General features: G+C 50.1%; 1 protein-coding gene across 1 annotated transcript in view; it reads left to right on the forward strand.

Moving 5' to 3' along the window:
• The first annotated feature begins 13,889 nt into the window (after nucleotides 1–13,889).
• LOC119220639 (interferon-induced protein 44-like) overlaps nucleotides 13,890–18,592 on the forward strand; it is a 59,636-nt gene continuing 54,933 nt past the window's right edge. Inside the window, exons 1-6 of the mRNA XM_062566142.1 lie at nucleotides 13,890–13,922; nucleotides 15,338–15,349; nucleotides 15,479–15,492; nucleotides 15,741–15,776; nucleotides 15,976–16,009; nucleotides 16,122–16,326. Coding sequence (XP_062422126.1) covers nucleotides 15,743–15,776; nucleotides 15,976–16,009; nucleotides 16,122–16,326 — 273 coding nt within the window. The 5' untranslated portion in view covers nucleotides 13,890–13,922; nucleotides 15,338–15,349; nucleotides 15,479–15,492; nucleotides 15,741–15,742. The remainder of the gene's footprint in view (nucleotides 13,923–15,337; nucleotides 15,350–15,478; nucleotides 15,493–15,740; nucleotides 15,777–15,975; nucleotides 16,010–16,121; nucleotides 16,327–18,592) is intronic.

Genomic DNA, 18,592 nt, shown 5'->3' on the forward strand with positions numbered 1-18,592 from the left:
AAGATGGCACACAGAAATTTCTTTCAAATTTTGAGAACGGCCTGAAAAAAATCCCTTGCAGCGTATCCGTCCCAATAAAACATGGAGATAGCAGCCAAAACACTCATCTCAGTGTGGGGACAGTATATGTGGAGAAATTTACGAAACACATCTACAGAAGCTTCAGTACAGGCCTCACGATATGTGGTGAAACCCTCGTTTTGTGAGGGATCAGGCTGTGGTGGGTTTTAGTCGACGGAGCCTTTTGGATCCGAGTAGCCCCCCGTAGAGAAGATCGCCAGCTTCCTCAGCCTCTCACAAGCCAAAAGACAGGGATGTTTGAGTCCCCAAATCCTCCCCTAAAACCCCTAATCTGATCGAAACACGCAGAGGAATGTTTGTGAGTCTCACAAGATGGATGCTGAACGTATTTCAGCCGGAAAAACCAAGAACAAATTCATATTTTTGTCAAGATCAGCAAAGGTAAAGAGCATTTTTGATTGATGTGATTCGGGTGCTTGGTGTTTGTTTTCTGAGAAATGTTACAGTTAGCGCCGTAAATCAGGGTGGGATGCTAGCGGTTTCGTGCCTAGTTTTCCTTGTTAGCTCGTAGCTTCGACCACCGTGTGCACAATATTTGGATAAATTTGCATAGGATATTTTTTAAGGCATGGCATGGAACCAGAGACACACATGGCTTAAATACACAGGGGAGGTGCAGGTGATTGGACACAGGTGGATGATAGGTATTTCTGCTACCTTACTGAGAGGCAAGAACAAACCACAGACAAGTCGTATATTTTGTCCACTTTGCAAAGGGGAAGCCCAGCCACACCACGTCCGCATAGTCGACTTCCGACGAACTTCCCTTTTTGCCATCTTTTTATTTCATTTTTCATACACACACACAACAACTGGGTGGAACGTGCGGGGGTTTCGGGGTCAAAGAGTTCACATATTGTGCACGCGTTATCTTTCTATGACCTTCGCGGTGCCGCTCCCCAGCTGCAGCTCCCCAGCTGCAGGTTTTAATTAGTATAAGATGTTCAAAAAGCATATGTAGCCGACTCTGGCTATCGGTTGCCGGGTTCTCCGGAATGAGGGCACGGACACTGTCGTATTTGCGGAACACGGTTTTTATTTGGTTTACTGACACAGCGTTGTCTGCTTTGCTGTCGGCGCTCCAGCCCGCTCTGTTCCCCGCTCACCCCCGCCTTACTGCTCAAATAGGGGGAAAAACGCACACAATTATCCCCAGCTGGCTGTTATTGTCTCCAGCTGGCCCCGTTCCCCGAGCCACTCCCCCGCTCTCCCACCTGCAGCCGGGCTGAAACCACGCCCGCCACCACATACCCCCACCGCCCGACTTAGGCCGGGGAGCCGTCCGGCCTAGCTTACTCCCCCCCCCCTCCCTCGAGAGGGCGGGAGAGGAAGTCCGCCACAACCATCTGCGTCCCCGGCCTATGGACCACCTTGAAGTTAAAAGGCTGCATGGCCAGATACCACCGAGTGATCCGGGCGTTAGTATCCTTCATGCGGTGGAGCCATTGGAGCGGGGCGTGGTCCGAACAGAGGGTGAATGAGCGTCCCAGGAGGTAGTAGCGCAGGGAGCCCACCGCCCACCGGATGGCCAGGCACTCCTTCTCCACCGTGCTGTACCTGGCCTCCCTCTCCGACAGTTTCCGGCTGATGTAGACCACCGGGCGGTCGACCCCCTCGACCTCCTGGGACAAAACGGCCCCCAGCCCTCTGTCCGACGCGTCGGTCTGCAGAACAAACGGGAGAGAAAAGTTAGGTGTGTGGAGGAGTGGCTCCCCACAGAGAGTCTGTTTTACCTTCTCAAACGCCCGCTGGCACTGCTCCGACCACTGGACCGGATCTGACGCACCTTTCCGGGTCAGGTCGGTCAAGGGGCTGGTGAGGTCCGCAAACCCGGCGATGAACCGTCTGTAGTAACCTGCCAGCCCCAAAAACCGCCTCACCTCCTTTTTCGTCTTGGGGCGCGGGCAGGCTGCAATTGCCGCTGTCTTGTCCACCTGAGGACGCACCTGCCCCCCCCCCAAGTGGTACCCCAAATACCGTACCTCCCTCCGTCCAACTGCACACTTCCCCGGGTTGGCGGTGAGCCCGGCCCGCCTCAGCGACTCCAGCACCGCGTCCACCCGCCGCACATGCTCAGCCCAGGTGGTGCTGTGGATAATAACATCATCAAGGTATGCGGCCGCATACGCGGCGTGCGGGCGCAGTACCTTGTCCATGAGCCGCTGGAATGTGGCCGGGGCACCGAACAAGCCAAAGGGAAGCATGGTAAATTGGTACAAACCATACGGAGTGGAGAAAGCCGTTTTCTCTTTGGACTCTGATGACAGGGGAATCTGCCAGTAGCCCTTAGTTAAATCCAGGGTCGTAAAAAAACGTGCAGTGCCCAGCCGGTCCAGGAGTTCGTCGACCCGGGGCATTGGGTAAGCATCGAATCGTGATACGTCATTCACCTTGCGGTAGTCCACGCAGAACCGCACAGTCCCATCCTTCTTGGCCACCAGAACGATGGGGCTGCACCACGCGCTGTTGGACTCTTCTATTACTCCCATTTCCAACATAGCTGCTAATTCCTCCCGGACCACTTTTCGTTTGTGTTCGGGTAGTCTATAGGGTCGTGACCTTACCGTCACCCCCGGGGGAGTCTCAATTCTGTGCATTATCAGGTCGGTGCGGCCTGGCCGGGGGGAGAACACATCAGCAAACCGCTTCTGCAACTGGGCAACGTCTGCTCTCTGGTCCTCAGAGAGATGACCCTCACACGGGAGCGGGGTGGGATTAGCCGCTTTTGGCACCTCCGGCCCCAGGTCCTCTCTTTCCGATACTGTGGAAATCAGAGAAACAGACTCCGCCTCCCTCCAGGCTTTCAGGAGGTTGAGGTGGTATATTTGTGTAGCACCGCCCCTGTCAGACCGCACCACCTCATAATCAACATCCCCCACCCGGCGTGTGACCTCGAAGGGCCCTTGCCACTTAGCCAGGAGTTTTGAGTTGGAAGTAGGAAGTAATATAAGTACCTTTTCTCCCGGTGTGAATTCTCGCAGCATGGCTCCTCTGTTGTACAGCCGCTGTTGTCGTTCCTGGGCCTGGAGCAAATTCTCCCGTGACATCCTTCCCAGTGTGTGGAGCTTTGCTCGCAGGTCCAGAACGTACTGGATCTCGTTTTTCCCGGGGCTCGGACCTTCCTCCCAGCTTTCCTTAATAAGGTCCAGCACCCCTCTTGGTGACCTGCCAAACAGAAGCTCAAAGGGAGAAAATCCCGTGGAGGCCTGGGGGACCTCCCGGACTGCAAACAACAGAGGGTCAAGCCATTTATCCCAATTACGTTCATCGTCGCTAATAAATTTACGAATCATGGACTTCAGCGTCCTATTCATCCGCTCCACCAACCCGTCGGTTTGGGGATGGTACACGCTCGTGCGGACGGACTTAATGCCCAGTAACCCGTAAAGTTCTCCCAGTGTGCGCGACATGAACGAGGTGCCCTGGTCTGTTAGAATCTCTTTCGGGATTCCAACCCGGGAGATGACCTGAAACAGAGCCTGCGCGACGCTCTTTGCAGAGATATTGCGCAATGGCACTGCCTCCGGATACCGGGTTGCGTAATCCATGAGGACTAACACAAAGCGGTATCCGCGTGCGCTCCGGTGAAATGGCCCGATGAGGTCCATGCCGATACGCTCAAACGGGACCTCCACCAACGGTAGCGGCCGCAGCGGGGCACGTGGTATGGCTGGTGAATTAACCAATTGACACTCCGGGCAGGACGCACACCAGCGGCGCGCATCCGCCCGGATGCCTGGCCAATAAAATCGGGCCATTATCCGGTCTAGTGTTTTCCCGTATCCCATGTGACCCGCCATCGGATTATAGTGAGCCGCCTGGAAAATCATTTCCCGGCGGCTTTTCGGCACCAGCAACTGGGTGTTTTCCTGCCCCGTTCGAGTGTCACGACTCACTCTATACAGTCTGTCCCTAATCAATGAGAAGTGCGGGTACGACAGTGCTGCGCCAGGGCGCACCAAATGACCATCAATTTTTATCACTTGGTCGTAGGCTGAGCGTAGAGTATCGTCACGAGACTGCTCGAGTGGAAAATCTTCCATGGAGCGAAACTCGGGAACCGCCGGAGTCTCCACGGGATGCTCCGCCGGTTCCCCCCCTCCCCCGGCGGCGTCGGACGACCTCGCGTCACCGCTGAGCACAGCACAAATACCGCATGTCCCTGTCGGTCGTGAACGCACCCCCGCAGCCTCTCCCATTAGCGCGTTAAATCCCTCCCAATCCGTTCCCAAAATTACGGGGTGCGTCAGGCGGGAGCTAACCGCGACCTTTATTCTATATTTTTTCCCCTTGAACCTAAGTTCGACGGACACTATGGGATACTCATGAATGTCCCCGTGCACACACCTAATTTTCACCCGCGACGCTTCTACCAATGCCCCTGGCCGAACCAGGCTCTGGTGTATCATGGACTGCGAACAGCCCGAATCCACCATCGCCTGGCGTGTACCCCCCTGGGTTCTTACCGGAACGCGGTACGTCGCTCCCGGGCCGGGGGAGGGTGCTGGAGCGCCGGCAACCCGGATCACCTGCCCCACCTCCATTAGCGGGCACTCCCTCCGTAGGTGGCCGGGCCGCCCGCACCTCCAGCACTCCTGCCCTGGCGCTTGAGAACCTCCCCGTGGGTCAGGAAGGGGGCCGGGGCTTGCTGTGGTTGGGGGGTCGCGGTGCGGGGCCGTCGGTGTCCGCCGTGGGGCCGGTCCGGGTCGTCCCGCCGCCTGCTGCTGGCTCCATCCCTGGGCTGCCGCCGCGGGTCGGGGCGGCGCGCCCTCCCCGTCGCCCGGTCCGCGGGGGTGTACCCCCAGGTGGTCCTCTGCCAGGGTGACGGCTGCCTCCAGTGTCGGTGGGCGGTGATACCGGACCCACGCCGCCGTCCGGGCCGGGAGCCCCTCCACGAACTGCTCGAGGACCACTTTCTCGAGGACGTCCGAGGCTGATCCCACCCCGCCTGGCCGAAGCCACCTGGCGGCCGCGTCCTTGAGCCTCTGCCCGTAGGCGAATGGCCGGTCCTCGGGTCCCAGCCTGGCCCCCCGGAATCGCCGCCGGTGGTCCTCCGGCAGCAACCCCAGTCTGTCGACCACTGCCTTGCGCACCGCCACGTAGTCCCGCCGGGCCGCCGGGGGCAGCCCCATGGCTGCTGCCTGCGCCTCCCCTGTTAGCAGCGGGAGCAGCCTCACTGCCCACTCCCCGGCCGGCCACCCGCACGCCTCCGCCGTTGTTTCGAAGGCCTCCAGGAATGCCTGTGCATCGTCCTCGGCCGTCATCCGGTGGAGAGTCAGGCTCGCCATCGCTGTCGGGATCGGTGGTGGTGGTTCCGCCCGCGCCACCAATTGCTCCAGGGCCTGGGCCTGCCTCCCCACCTGGGCCTGGAGCGCCCCCAGGAATTGGCGGTTGGCCTCCGCCTGGTCGCGCTGGATCGCTGCCATTTCTGCCAACATCTGGCCCAGTGCGAGCACCGGCTGGGCCGCCATCTCCTGCCGTTGCTCCTCGTCCGTCATTTTTCCTCCCCGCCGAGTTGGGCGCCACTGTAGCCGACTCTGGCTATCGGTTGCCGGGTTCTCCGGAATGAGGGCACGGACACTGTCGTATTTGCGGAACACGGTTTTTATTTGGTTTACTGACACAGCGTTGTCTGCTTTGCTGTCGGCGCTCCAGCCCGCTCTGTTCCCCGCTCACCCCCGCCTTACTGCTCAAATAGGGGGAAAAACGCACACAATTATCCCCAGCTGGCTGTTATTGTCTCCAGCTGGCCCCGTTCCCCGAGCCACTCCCCCGCTCTCCCACCTGCAGCCGGGCTGAAACCACGCCCGCCACCACAGCATAATATCCACCCATCGTGCCCAATCAGGGAAACAATCATCGACACTGCAGACAATCACAGGGGAAGACAGGACAAGGCAGGAAGTGAAGTTGACACGAGACATGATACTACAAAATAAAACAGGACATGAACCCAAACTGTGACACAAATAAACTAATTTACTGATTTTGTTGATTTCCTACAATCATCTAATATGATTGTGGTGGCGGGTGTGGTTTCAGCCCGGCTGCAGGTGGGAGAGAGGGGGAGTGGCTCGGGGAACAGTGCCAGGTGAAAATAATAACAATCACCTGGGGATAATGACATGTGTGTGTGTGCTCTCCCCTTTATAGCAGTGAGGCAGGGGCGAGCGAGGGGGGGGAAGACCGACCGAGCGAGCGGCGTTCCTGCGAGCGGAAGTAAAATAAATATATTTAAACCGACCACCCTGTCATCGTGTGTCTGTGTCCGGAGCCCTACCGACCCACCCCTACAGTGGCACCCAACGCGGGGAATGGCGGATGAGGGACAGCAGGCGATGCCGGCCCAACCTGCGCTGGCACTGGGCCAGATGATTGGGGAGCTGGCGGCGATCCAGAGGGACCAGGCCGAGGCTAACCGGCAGTTCCTGGGTGCGCTCCAGGCCCAGGTGGGGAGGCAGGCCCAGGCGCTGGAGCTATTGGTGTCGCGGTCGGGACCCCCGCTACCACCACCGGGCCTGACGGCGATGGCGGGCCTGACCCTCCACCGGATGACGGCAGAGGACGACGCCCAGTCCTTCCTGGAGGCCTTCGAGGCGACGGCGGAGGCATGCTGCTGGCCGGAGGAAGAGTGGCCGGTCAGGCTGGTGCCCCTCCTGACCGGGGAGGCGCAGACGGCGGCCATGGGGCTCCCCCCGGCGGCTCGGAGAGACTATGCGGCCGTGCGGAAGGCCGTGGTCGACCGGCTGGGGCTGCTGCCCGAGGACCACCGGCGGCGATTCCGGGGGGCCAGGCAGGGGCCAGAGGATCGGCCGTTCACCTACGGGCGGCGGCTCCGGGACGCCGCCGCCAGGTGGCTCCGGCCGACGGGGGTGGAGACAGCGGCAGAAGTCCTGGAGGCGGTGGTACTGGAGCAGTTCGTGGAGGGGCTCCCGGCCCGGACGGCGGCGTGGGTCCGGTACCACCGGCCACCGACGCTGGAGGCGGCCACCACCCTGGCCGAGGACCACCTGGCGGTGCACCGCAGCGGACGGGGCGGCCGGGAGGGAGCGCTGCCTGCGACGCAACCGGCAGCAGCGCCAGCCGGAGGGAGCCCGCAGCGGACCACGGAGCGGCCCACACCGGCCCCACGTCGGCCGCCGGCAGCTGTACACCGGGACCCCCCGACCGCAGCAAACCCCGGCACCCTTCCTGACCCAACGGGAGGTTCTCAAACGCCAGGGCAGGAGTGCTGGAAGTGCGGGCGGCTCGGCCACCTGCGGAGGGAGTGCCCGCTGATGGAGGTGGGGCAGGTGATCCGGGTCGCCGGCGCTCCATCACCCTCCCCCGGCCCGGGAGCGACGTACCGCGTTCCGGTAAGAATCCAGGGGGGTACACGCCAGGCGATGGTGGATTCGGGCTGCTCGCAGTCCATGATACATCAGAGCCTGGTTCGGCCAGGGGCATTGGTAGAAGCGTCGCGGGTGAAAATTAGGTGTGTGCACGGGGACATTCATGAGTATCCCATAGTGTCCGTCGAACTTAGGTTCAAGGGGAGAAAATATAGAATAAAGGTCGCGGTTAGCTCCCACCTGACGCACTCCGTAATTTTGGGGACGGATTGGGAGGGATTTAACACGCTAATGGGAGAGGCTGCGGGGGTGCGTTCACGACCGACAGGGACATGCGGTATTTGTGCTGTGCTCAGCGGTGACGCGAGGTCGTCCGACGCCGCCGGGGGAGGGGGGGAACCGGCGGAGCCTCCCGAGGAGACTCCGGCGGTTCCCGAGTTCCGCGCCATGGAAGATTTTCCACTCGAGCAGTCTCGTGACGATACTCTACGCTCAGCCTACGACCAGGTGATAAAAATTGATGGTCATTTGGTGCGCCCTGACGTAGCACTGTCGTACCCGCACTTCTCATTGATTAGGGACAGGTTGTACAGAGTGAGTCGTGACACTCGAACGGGGCAGGAAAACACCCAGTTGCTGGTGCCGAAAAGCCGCCGGGAAATGATTTTCCAGGCGGCTCATTATAATCCGATGGCGGGTCACATGGGATACGGGAAAAAACTAGACCGGATAATGGCCCGATTTTATTGGCCAGGCATCCGGGCGGACGCGCGCCGCTGGTGTGCGTCCTGCCCGGAGTGTCAGCTAGTCAATTCACCAGCCATCCCGCGTGCCCCGCTGCGGCCTCTACCGCTGGTGGAGGTCCCGTTCGAGCGCATCGGCATGGATCTAATCGGGCCATTCCACCGGAGCGCACGCGGATACCGCTTTGTGTTAGTCCTCATGGATTATGCAACCCGGTATCCGGAGGCGGTGCCATTGCGCAATATCTCTGCAAAGAGCGTCGCGCAAGCACTGTTTCAGGTCATCTCCCGGGTTGGAATCCCGAAAGAGATTCTAACAGACCAGGGCACCTCGTTCATGTCGCGCACACTGGGAGAACTTTACGGGTTACTGGGCATTAAGTCCGTCCGCACCAGCGTTTATCATCCCCAGACTGACGGGTTGGTGGAGCGGATGAATAGGACGCTGAAGTCCATGATTCGTAAATTTATTAGCGACGATGAACGTAATTGGGATAAATGGCTTGACCCTCTGTTGTTTGCAGTCCGGGAGGTCCCCCAGGCCTCCACCGGGTTTTCCCCCTTTGAGCTTCTGTTTGGCAGATCACCAAGAGGGGTGCTGGATCTTATTAAAGAAAGCTGGGAGGAAGGTCCGAGCCCCGGGAAAAACGAGATCCAGTACGTCCTGGACCTACGAGCAAAGCTCCACACACTGGGTAGGATGTCACGAGAGAATTTGCTCCAGGCCCAGGAACGACAACAGCGGCTGTACAACAGAGGAGCCAAGCTGCGAGAATTCACACCGGGAGAAAAGGTACTTGTATTACTTCCTTCTTCCAACTCAAAACTCCTGGCTAAGTGGCAAGGGCCCTTCGAGGTCACACGCCGGGTGGGGGATGTTGATTATGAGGTGGTGCGGTCTGACAGGGGCGGGGCTACACAAATATACCACCTCAACCTCCTGAAACCCTGGAGGGAGGCGGAGTCTGTTTCTCTGATTTCCACAGTATCGGAAAGAGAGGACCTGGGGCCGGAGGTGCCAAAAGCGGCCAATCCCACCCCGCTCCCGTGTGAGGGTCATCTCTCTGAGGACCAGAGAGCAGACATTGCCCAGTTGCAGGAGCGGTTTGCTGATGTGTTCTCCCCCCGGCCAGGCCGCACCGACCTGATAGCGCACCGAATCGAGACACCCCCGGGGGTGACGGTGAGGTCACGACCCTACAGACTACCCGAACACAAAAGAAAAGTGGTTCGGGAGGAATTGGCGGCTATGTTGGAGATGGGGGTAATAGAAGAGTCCAACAGCGCCTGGTGCAGCCCCATCGTTCTGGTGGCCAAGAAGGATGGGACTGTGCGGTTCTGCGTGGACTACCGCAAGGTGAACGACGTGTCACGATTCGATGCTTACCCAATGCCCCGGGTCGACGAACTCCTGGACCGGCTGGGCACTGCACGTTTTTTTACGACCCTGGATTTAACTAAGGGCTACTGGCAGATTCCCCTGTCCCCAGAGTCCAGAGAGAAAACGGCTTTCTCCACTCCGTATGGTTTGTACCAATTTACCATGCTTCCCTTCGGATTGTTCGGTGCTCCGGCCACGTTCCAGCGCCTCATGGACAGGGTGCTGCGTCCGCACGCCGCATATGCAGCCGCCTACCTGGATGATGTCATTATCCACAGCACCACCTGGGCGGAGCATGTGCGGCGGGTGGACGCGGTGCTGGAGTCGTTGAGGCGGGCCGGGCTCACCGCCAACCCGGGGAAGTGTGCAGTTGGACGGAGGGAGGTACGGTATTTGGGGTACCACTTGGGGGGGGGGCAGGTGCGTCCCCAGGTGGACAAGACAGCGGCAATTGCAGCCTGCCCGCGCCCCAAGACGAAAAAGGAGGTGAGGCGGTTTTTGGGGCTGGCAGGTTACTACAGACGGTTCATCGCCGGGTTTGCGGACCTCACCAGCCCCTTGACCGACCTGACCCGGAAAGGTGCGTCAGATCCGGTCCAGTGGTCGGAGCAGTGTCAGCGGGCGTTTGAGAAGGTAAAACAGACTCTCTGTGGGGAGCCGCTCCTCCACACACCTAACTTTTCTCTCCCGTTTGTGCTGCAGACCGACGCGTCGGACAGAGGGCTGGGGGCCGTTTTGTCCCAGGAGGTCGGGGGGGTCGACCGCCCGGTGGTCTACATCAGCCGGAAACTGTCGGAGAGGGAGGCCAGGTACAGCACGGTGGAGAAGGAGTGCCTGGCCATCCGGTGGGCGGTGGGCTCCCTGCGCTACTACCTCCTGGGACGCTCATTCACCCTCTGTTCGGACCACGCCCCGCTCCAATGGCTCCACCGCATGAAGGATACTAACGCCCGGATCACTCGGTGGTATCTGGCCATGCAGCCTTTTAACTTCAAGGTGGTCCATAGGCCGGGGACGCAGATGGTCGTGGCGGACTTCCTCTCCCGCCCGCTGGAGGGAGGGGGGGGGGAGTAAGCTAGGCCGGACGGCTCCCCGGCCTAAGTCGGGCGGTGGGGGTATGTGGTGGCGGGTGTGGTTTCAGCCCGGCTGCAGGTGGGAGAGAGGGGGAGTGGCTCGGGGAACAGTGCCAGGTGAAAATAATAACAATCACCTGGGGATAATGACATGTGTGTGTGTGCTCTCCCCTTTATAGCAGTGAGGCAGGGGCGAGCGAGGGGGGGGAAGACCGACCGAGCGAGCGGCGTTCCTGCGAGCGGAAGTAAAATAAATATATTTAAACCGACCACCCTGTCATCGTGTGTCTGTGTCCGGAGCCCTACCGACCCACCCCTACAATGATGAAGTGATGGCATTTTGGACAGACATGGTAAACAGTATTATGGTCGGTTGGTGGTGGTATACCGAATTTGTTAAGCTGTAAAACAGGCAATCATGATGCCACGCTCCTCTCTGTTGATGCCCCGCCCCTCCGCAGGGTGGAGCCTGAATTTGATCCAAAAATGAAATAAAAACTTAAACTTAAATTAAAAGATTATATTTAATTTGAAAAATATAATACATAGAACAAAAAAATACACATTTGAGTGAAGATTGGAAAATAATGTTTTGTTTGTAAGATTTATAAAACTCAGTAAAAAAAAACTATTTTTTGATGAAAATGTTGAGTCATTTTTTTAAATGTACCTACTTCCTTCATTGGTACTTTCCATTGTCCTAATTGATTGATCTGTCTCAAATGAGTTTGCCGACTTTGCTTTCCAAATATTATCTAGGCGTTGGCAGGTTGGAGTAATCAAGTTGGTAAATGATTTACTTTTATGAATGTAAGGTCCATTGATGACTGAATCTTAAAGGGAAAGCATACAGCATACATTCTACTTGCCACCATTACTTGAAGCAGAGCCACAGACCCAAAGGTAAACGATTTCTATTATGTCTAACAAATATTTCAAAGCCAAAGATCATTGTAGTGTATTATTATTATTATCAATATTTAGCTTTATACCACAGCCACAAAGGAAATCAGGATTCTGATTGGCTGCAAGGATTAAAATGTAGTAACCAGACATTTGGACAATTGGACATCTATTTATCTATTCTTTGTAGGCCAATGAAGGCATCACTCAGCGAGAAGAAAAGAGTTTAGAGATGATGTCAACCTACCCTATGGTGAAAACAAATTTAATTTGATATGTGTTTCTATATTTGCGGAAATAGAAGTACATTACAATTAAGAAAGATTGAAATAGAGTAAGCTGGGATAGACTCCAGTCCCCCCGCGACCCTGAGTACAGGATAAGCGCTTTGAAGATGGATGGATGCAAGAAATAGAGTAATACAATAGTATGTTTCCCCCAAAGCGCAGCCTTGTGAACCTCTGACTGTTTAGATGTTGCTCAAAGTGTCCCATCAGCAGTGCTGGGACAGAACATCTGAGATACAGAAAACCTTGAGTTATGATGAGATGAGATGATGAGTTTGTCAAAAACTGCACAGATATTTGCTGTAGTTAATTTATTTGTTACCGTGCCGACAATAGAAGCTGAGAAATCACTTGAATGCCTATTCTTTCTTGGAAGAAGTAATTATGCAAATAATTCCACGTTCTTTTTTACAGTACGCAGCTTATAAAATCCGCAAAGCTGATGGAAGCTTTTACTCTTTCATTTTCAATGACATAAAGGGCCTTGAGAAAAGGAACAAGGGAGTGAAAGTGGAAGACCTGAAACTGGCCCTAAAGGGACACGTGTCAGATGGTTATCAGGTAAAACTCTTTGAACTTTTCTTTTTGCACATTATTGCATTCAACCACTTTGTTGCATTTGATTGTTCCAAATGTTACTGTTTAGCTGATCAATTTGATAGTAGTTTATCTTTTTTTAATTGTTTTATTTCAATCCTGAAGTCCAGCTTAAGGCGAATGATAAAGACTACATCTCATGTCCCACTCTGAAGGACAAAGTTCACGTCCTGGTGTCTGTCATTCCTGCTGTCTCAGTGTCTTTATTAAGTGATGGAGTTGTGAAGAAGATGAGAGAAGTCAGAATGACAGCCAGTGAAATGGGTAAGAGCAGAGATCTCACTGGTCATGAGTGTACTGAAGGAATCAAAACACCAGAACGGATTGTTTCTGTCTTTACAGAAATTCCCCAACTGGCTATTCTGACCAAAATTGATGAGGCGTTTCCTGAAGTGGAACAAAATATGGACAAAGTATATAAGAACAAGGACATGAAAGAACTGGTTAGTTTCTATTGTTGACTTGTTTTTAGTCCAATTTTTCAGAAATTAAGCAAAGGAATCTATTTTTTTTATTTGACATTCACTAATCAACCAAAATCCTGTGATCCTGTCTTAGGTTGACAAATTCAGCGTGTTACTGGGCCTTTCTCCAAACTGCATCTTTCTCGTGAAGAACTACCACTCAGAAATCCACACCAATGAAGACATGAATGCGCTGATCATGAGTGCAGTGAAACAGATGATTTGCTTTGGAGAAGACTTTGTCAACAAGCAGTAGACCTTCAAGCTGCTGAGACGAACCTCACAGCATGACACAACACTGCTTTAAATGCTTATTATTACATAATTGTGCAGTGGTATTTGAGATTTGTATTATTTCATGAAATCAGTTCAAATGTTCTTGATGTGAAATCACTTACATAAATTAAAGTACATAACAAACCAACTTACTTCATTCCAAACCTTGACTTGACTTATGACAAGAAGTTTTGTTTGAATTCACAAGGTGACCACAAGTATCTAACTGATACCACATGTATGGGTATGTATGTTGGGTATGTAACATGTATAGGAATGTAACTTTTTAGGAGACAAGTTTGTTATATCCTACAAAATCAACTATATCAGCATTATATCATGCTTTTTCTTTTACATTTTATAAATCAGTTCATCGTAAAAAAAGAACAATCATAATTAGGGAGAACCTTGATTAGCAAAAATATTGATATGAGTAATTACTCCATAAGATATACAGCTGCAATAAACTATTAAATTATTTGATCCCAATGTAATTTGCTAGTGGGACTTCTTTATTTAATTCCAACTGATTTTTTTTATTTCCGTTTTAGAACTGTTTTCCAAAGTTTCTCATGAAATTCATCAGTTTGGTTGTCATAAACAGTTACGAAAAAAAAGTGAGATTAAATGAGACATTATTTTCATCCTATTCTTCTCCTTTTATAATAAGTCACATGATTGTCTATCTGAAAGTGAAAGCATACATCCTCATATATATCATCATATAACGGGGCTCTACTGGCCACAATCACTGAAGCAGCACTCTGCAGAGCCACAGATACAAAGGTGAGGGATTTATGTTACTCCTAACAAATATTTTGATGACAAATGTCATTGTAGTGCAGGGGTCTTCAAATAAAATGTGACGAGGTCCAGTTAGAGAAAATCTGCATACAAGACTAACAAATCAAATGAATTGAGTAAAATTCTAAAACTCCTTTCATATAACTAAACATATATATGTGACTGCAAATATAAGTAATATCCTCTCAATTAACTAAATAAAAGTTGGGCTGCATTTAAATAAAAAGTGAAAATATCTGCATGTTCAAATAAAGTGCTTCAATTCAGAAAAAAGGGGAAGAGAAGAGAAACTTGAATTTATTTTTTCCTTTTATTTGTATTTGTTTTCTTGTAAAACAAATGCTGTTATGATGCAGGAAATAACGCTGTGCTGTAAAGAACATATAAAGCAGTATGAGAACTAAAAACTATTGACCTCCACAGCACCCCGAAACAAAACCACAGACATCCTGTGCAACTGCCATTCCATGTTTCTACCTTATTTGGCCATATAAGGTAGAAACATTGTTGCTATGCCTTTTTCTTTTTTTACTTTCTTAGAAACAGTTGCATGGGGACTGAGGTGGGGGGCAAGAATTTAAAAGAGGTCACATTCTGACAGCGGACACACTTTACGACGGTCTCCTGCTGCATCTGCGCAAATTTCTCATGTATCTTTGTCTCTTCTAAATAAATGTTAACCTTTTTAATTTTGATTGATTGACGTGTCGGATTCTTCTCATCAACCAACTCGGCGGGATTGTGAATCCCAATATCTTTATTTTCTTCCTACCGTCTTTTTATTTCTAATTTGCCGCTAACTCTCTCGTCTGTCCGCACTATTGAGACAATATCGTCGTCCTGTCTGGAATGCAAAGACTCGATTGGTCGGGTAGTATCACGTGGGATGGTTTAACTCGAATGCAATTGGTCTGTGCTTTAAGTATATATTGTGCACGAAAGATGCACAATATATACACAATATAATAGAAAAGCCAATTTGATTAAAGTGAAAGTGAAATATGTACAGGGGGTGGAATAAGTTAATTAAATTAAATTTAAATTTTAAACCTTCGACGAAAATAGTATTGACTTTCATTTCAATTTAGTATGCTTGGACACTTGGACTATTTTGGTCTAATTTGGAAACGTCGTCTTGAAGGTTTTTCAGGTTGTTTCCTGTGATCGTCTTATGCATACTTCCTACTACTCTATGTAGCTACGCTTTCACTTGCGTTAAGCAGTTTCATTTTCTAGTTTGCATAGTCTCTCCAAAATAAATATAATTACAGTATTTCATTTGCATCTTTATCTGTAAGAGTCTGTACTTGAAGTTACTATTTCTAGTTAGAAACATTCATCCTCCATAAAAAACATAAAATTCATGCACATTTGCATGTTTCTTTCTCCTTTTACAGCAAAGAGAGGAGGTGAGTCTTGACCAGTCATCATTCAGCTCCTTAATGTTCAACCCATTGCAAAAGTGCTTCAAGTTTGTAATTATGCCAATATTAAAAAATTTGTCAAAATCATAATGATTAATCCTTTTCTTTTTACAGGCAAAAGAGTGCAGGTACGATTCTTTGGATATTTTCAATTCAGATAAAAGTTAATCCTTGCAATTGTCGAGAGATTAAACAGAGTCAATTAAAATGACACATATTCATTGAGAATAAATGATTTGCTTGTGCGGCACCTGAGCCCGTTTTAAATGTTATAAGTAGACGCATGTTTGAACTTTTTAAAAAACGTTTTGATAATAAATTGTGTAATGTGTAATAATGCTTCTTGTTTAAATGTTGCCTTACTGTCCTTCTGTAGCCATGGGTGGAGGACAGTCAAAACCTGCTGCTGATCGTAAGAAACTCACATTACAGAACATTGTTTAAACTCAGAACAATACTTTGCTTGTCAAAATATCAAAAGTGAGAAAAGTAGATCAAAAGTTGTAAATAAAATCCTGAACGTTGTCTAAGATGCAAAAATACATTGATAAACGTATAAAAATACAAATGACTGATTATTCATTTGTGTTACATCATCATGTGCTTGTCAGCTTTGATTGCAGAGTGGCGGAAAATACGTTGGGGGTGAGTGGTGTGTTTAATTCCTGGCAACAGTGCAGCTACTAAATAAAACTGATAATAATGTTTAAGTACAGTGAAAGGATGTGACATATCTTACCTTTTCTTTAATGAACAGCCAAAAAGAGGAAGACCTGCAGTTTGTGAAGGATTATCAGCCTCATAACAAAGAAGTCAAACAGCTCAGAGTTCTGCTTCATGGACCTATTGGTGCTGGAAAGTCCAGCTTCATCAACTCTGTCGACAGCGCTTTACGAGGAAGAATCACTGATCGAGCTAAAACAGATGCAGCAAACTCCTCCTCAAAAACCTTCACCACGAAGGTATGATTCCCTTGAGTCTACGGTTTAACTGAGGTTGTATGTAAAACTTCAGTTAGTTTAAACAAGTTAAACAATTCTTTCACCTATTGTCGATTTATCTTTAAGTCAACTTGAAGATAATTGCAGCACACTGATCAGACGAGCAGCACATTAAGCAGCTTGGAATCATTTAAAAGGCCATGTGACAAAGTTCCTCTTAAACATTGATCAAAAGGTTCAATAATGTCATCATCTCTTATTTTTTCTGTTTGACAGCGCCGAATCTACAAAATCAACAAAGGAGGACCAGGGACATTTTACCCTTTTGTCTTCACTGACACCATGGGCCTCGAGGGGTCAGACAAACGAGGAATTTGTGTGGAAGACATCAAACTGGACATGAAGGGGCACATAAAAGATGGTTACAAGGTACAGTCCAATTAATTACTGACATCATTGAGTGCTGTTGATGTATTTCCATAAAACCATCCAGCTTCGCTATCTGTTTGTATCAATAATTATATTTATGTAAATATATGTTTAAAGAACTATTTGCACAAGTTATTTTGTGATTTACATTGTTTCTACAGTTCAATCCGTGCTCTGAAATATCAGAGGATGATCAATACTACAACAAAAGCCCCACCCTGGAGGACAAAGTTCATGTTCTGGTTTGTGTCATCGATGCCAGCACAGCGAGTCTACTGGGTGATGAATCTAAGAAAAAAATGAGGCAGGTCAGACTTGCAGCAAGCGACTTGGGTAAGGTTTAGTTGTTATGGTTCAAAAATTGAATCAAATAAGCTGTCAAACACAAATTTGATTGAGTTGTATTAAACTTTGTATTGGCAGGGATTCCTCATCTGGTTGTTCTCACCAAAATTGATGAAGCTTGTAAAGAGGTCCAATCCGATGTAAAGAACGTGTGTAGGAGCAAGTACATAAAGGACACGGTAGGTTTATATTTTATGAGTTGGTAGAATGTTGTTATTAAAATTGGAAACATTTTAAAATTGATACACAAAAATAAGATTTGAGCAGCATTTCTTAAATGCACATTTTTTCCAAATTAGGTTGATGAAATCAGTGCGTACCTTGGTCTTCAACCAAACTACATCTTTGCTGTGAAGAACTACAACACAGAGATGGAAACAAATGATGACATCGATTCACTGATCCTGAGCGCAATGAAACGGATCATTAACTTTGGAGAAGACTTTGTCAACGACCCGTAGACCTAAAATACTGCAGAGGCAAATCTTACTCTATCTCAGCTTAAAAAAAAGTCTGTTTGTGGGGACATAATTATATTATTAAATGGGACTTTTTTTATTGTAGTTATAGTCAATATCATATCTGATAGATATGCATTCTTTAATTTAGGTAGTGATGTCTGATGTTTCCCAGTAATCATTGATCTGGTAAATAGAAGATCAAAACAAATAATGAAGTTTAGGCTAAATTAGGTTGTGAAACTTGTATTAGACTACTGATTATACATTTTTTTAATTTCCAATGTATTGCCACATTGTGCTAGTGCTGATTAGATAAACCCACAATAAATATCATGAATAATGACATTTGTTTCTAGTCTTTTTGTCAAGCTTCAATGGCAGACCCGAAAGCACGACTCAGGAAACCGGAATACGGGTAAACGGTTTATTGCTCCCAGACTGATGCAGGCAACGGTACAGGTCCAACAGGCCGTTAACGCTAAGCGATATCGGGTTTTAAACGTCATTGTTTTCGCTCCATTTCTGCTAGGTCAAGCAGCTGCCATGCCGTTTTCTCCCGTTCCTCTCGTTCCCTTCACTTCCCGTCGCTTCCCACCTGCTGATTGGCTGCGGTCAAGACTTCAGCGGAAAGTAGTATTAAAGGCAAAGTGTTGGCGCACATTTAAGTTGTTTTGCACTCGTGTTTACCGGCGTGCTGTTTGTGGCTAAGAATGATAACTTAAAAATAACTTACTTCTGAACTTAATGTCGGATATGTCAATCCATTTATTTATGTAACAAAACAAAAAAAAGATTCGGTCCACAATCCGCCGTGACTTACGGTCAAAAATCATCTGCCTCGCTGTGCGTCACACCTGCACTAATTAACCCTGGTGTTAAATAGGCTTGTGGCAGAAACAGCGCCATCCCGTTGCAGTATTCAGAATGACTCCAACAAAGAGAAGAGATAAAATATACTCATTTCTCGTACCTGCTAGATAGGGGTGGAGGACGCAAATATTGCGACTATACGAGATTCAACTGACCAACTTTTTTGGAAGGCGCGGGGGGCT

The sequence above is a fragment of the Pungitius pungitius genome, chromosome 12 (assembly GCF_949316345.1).
Source record: "Pungitius pungitius chromosome 12, fPunPun2.1, whole genome shotgun sequence".
Classification (NCBI taxonomy): Eukaryota; Metazoa; Chordata; class Actinopteri; order Perciformes; family Gasterosteidae; genus Pungitius; species Pungitius pungitius.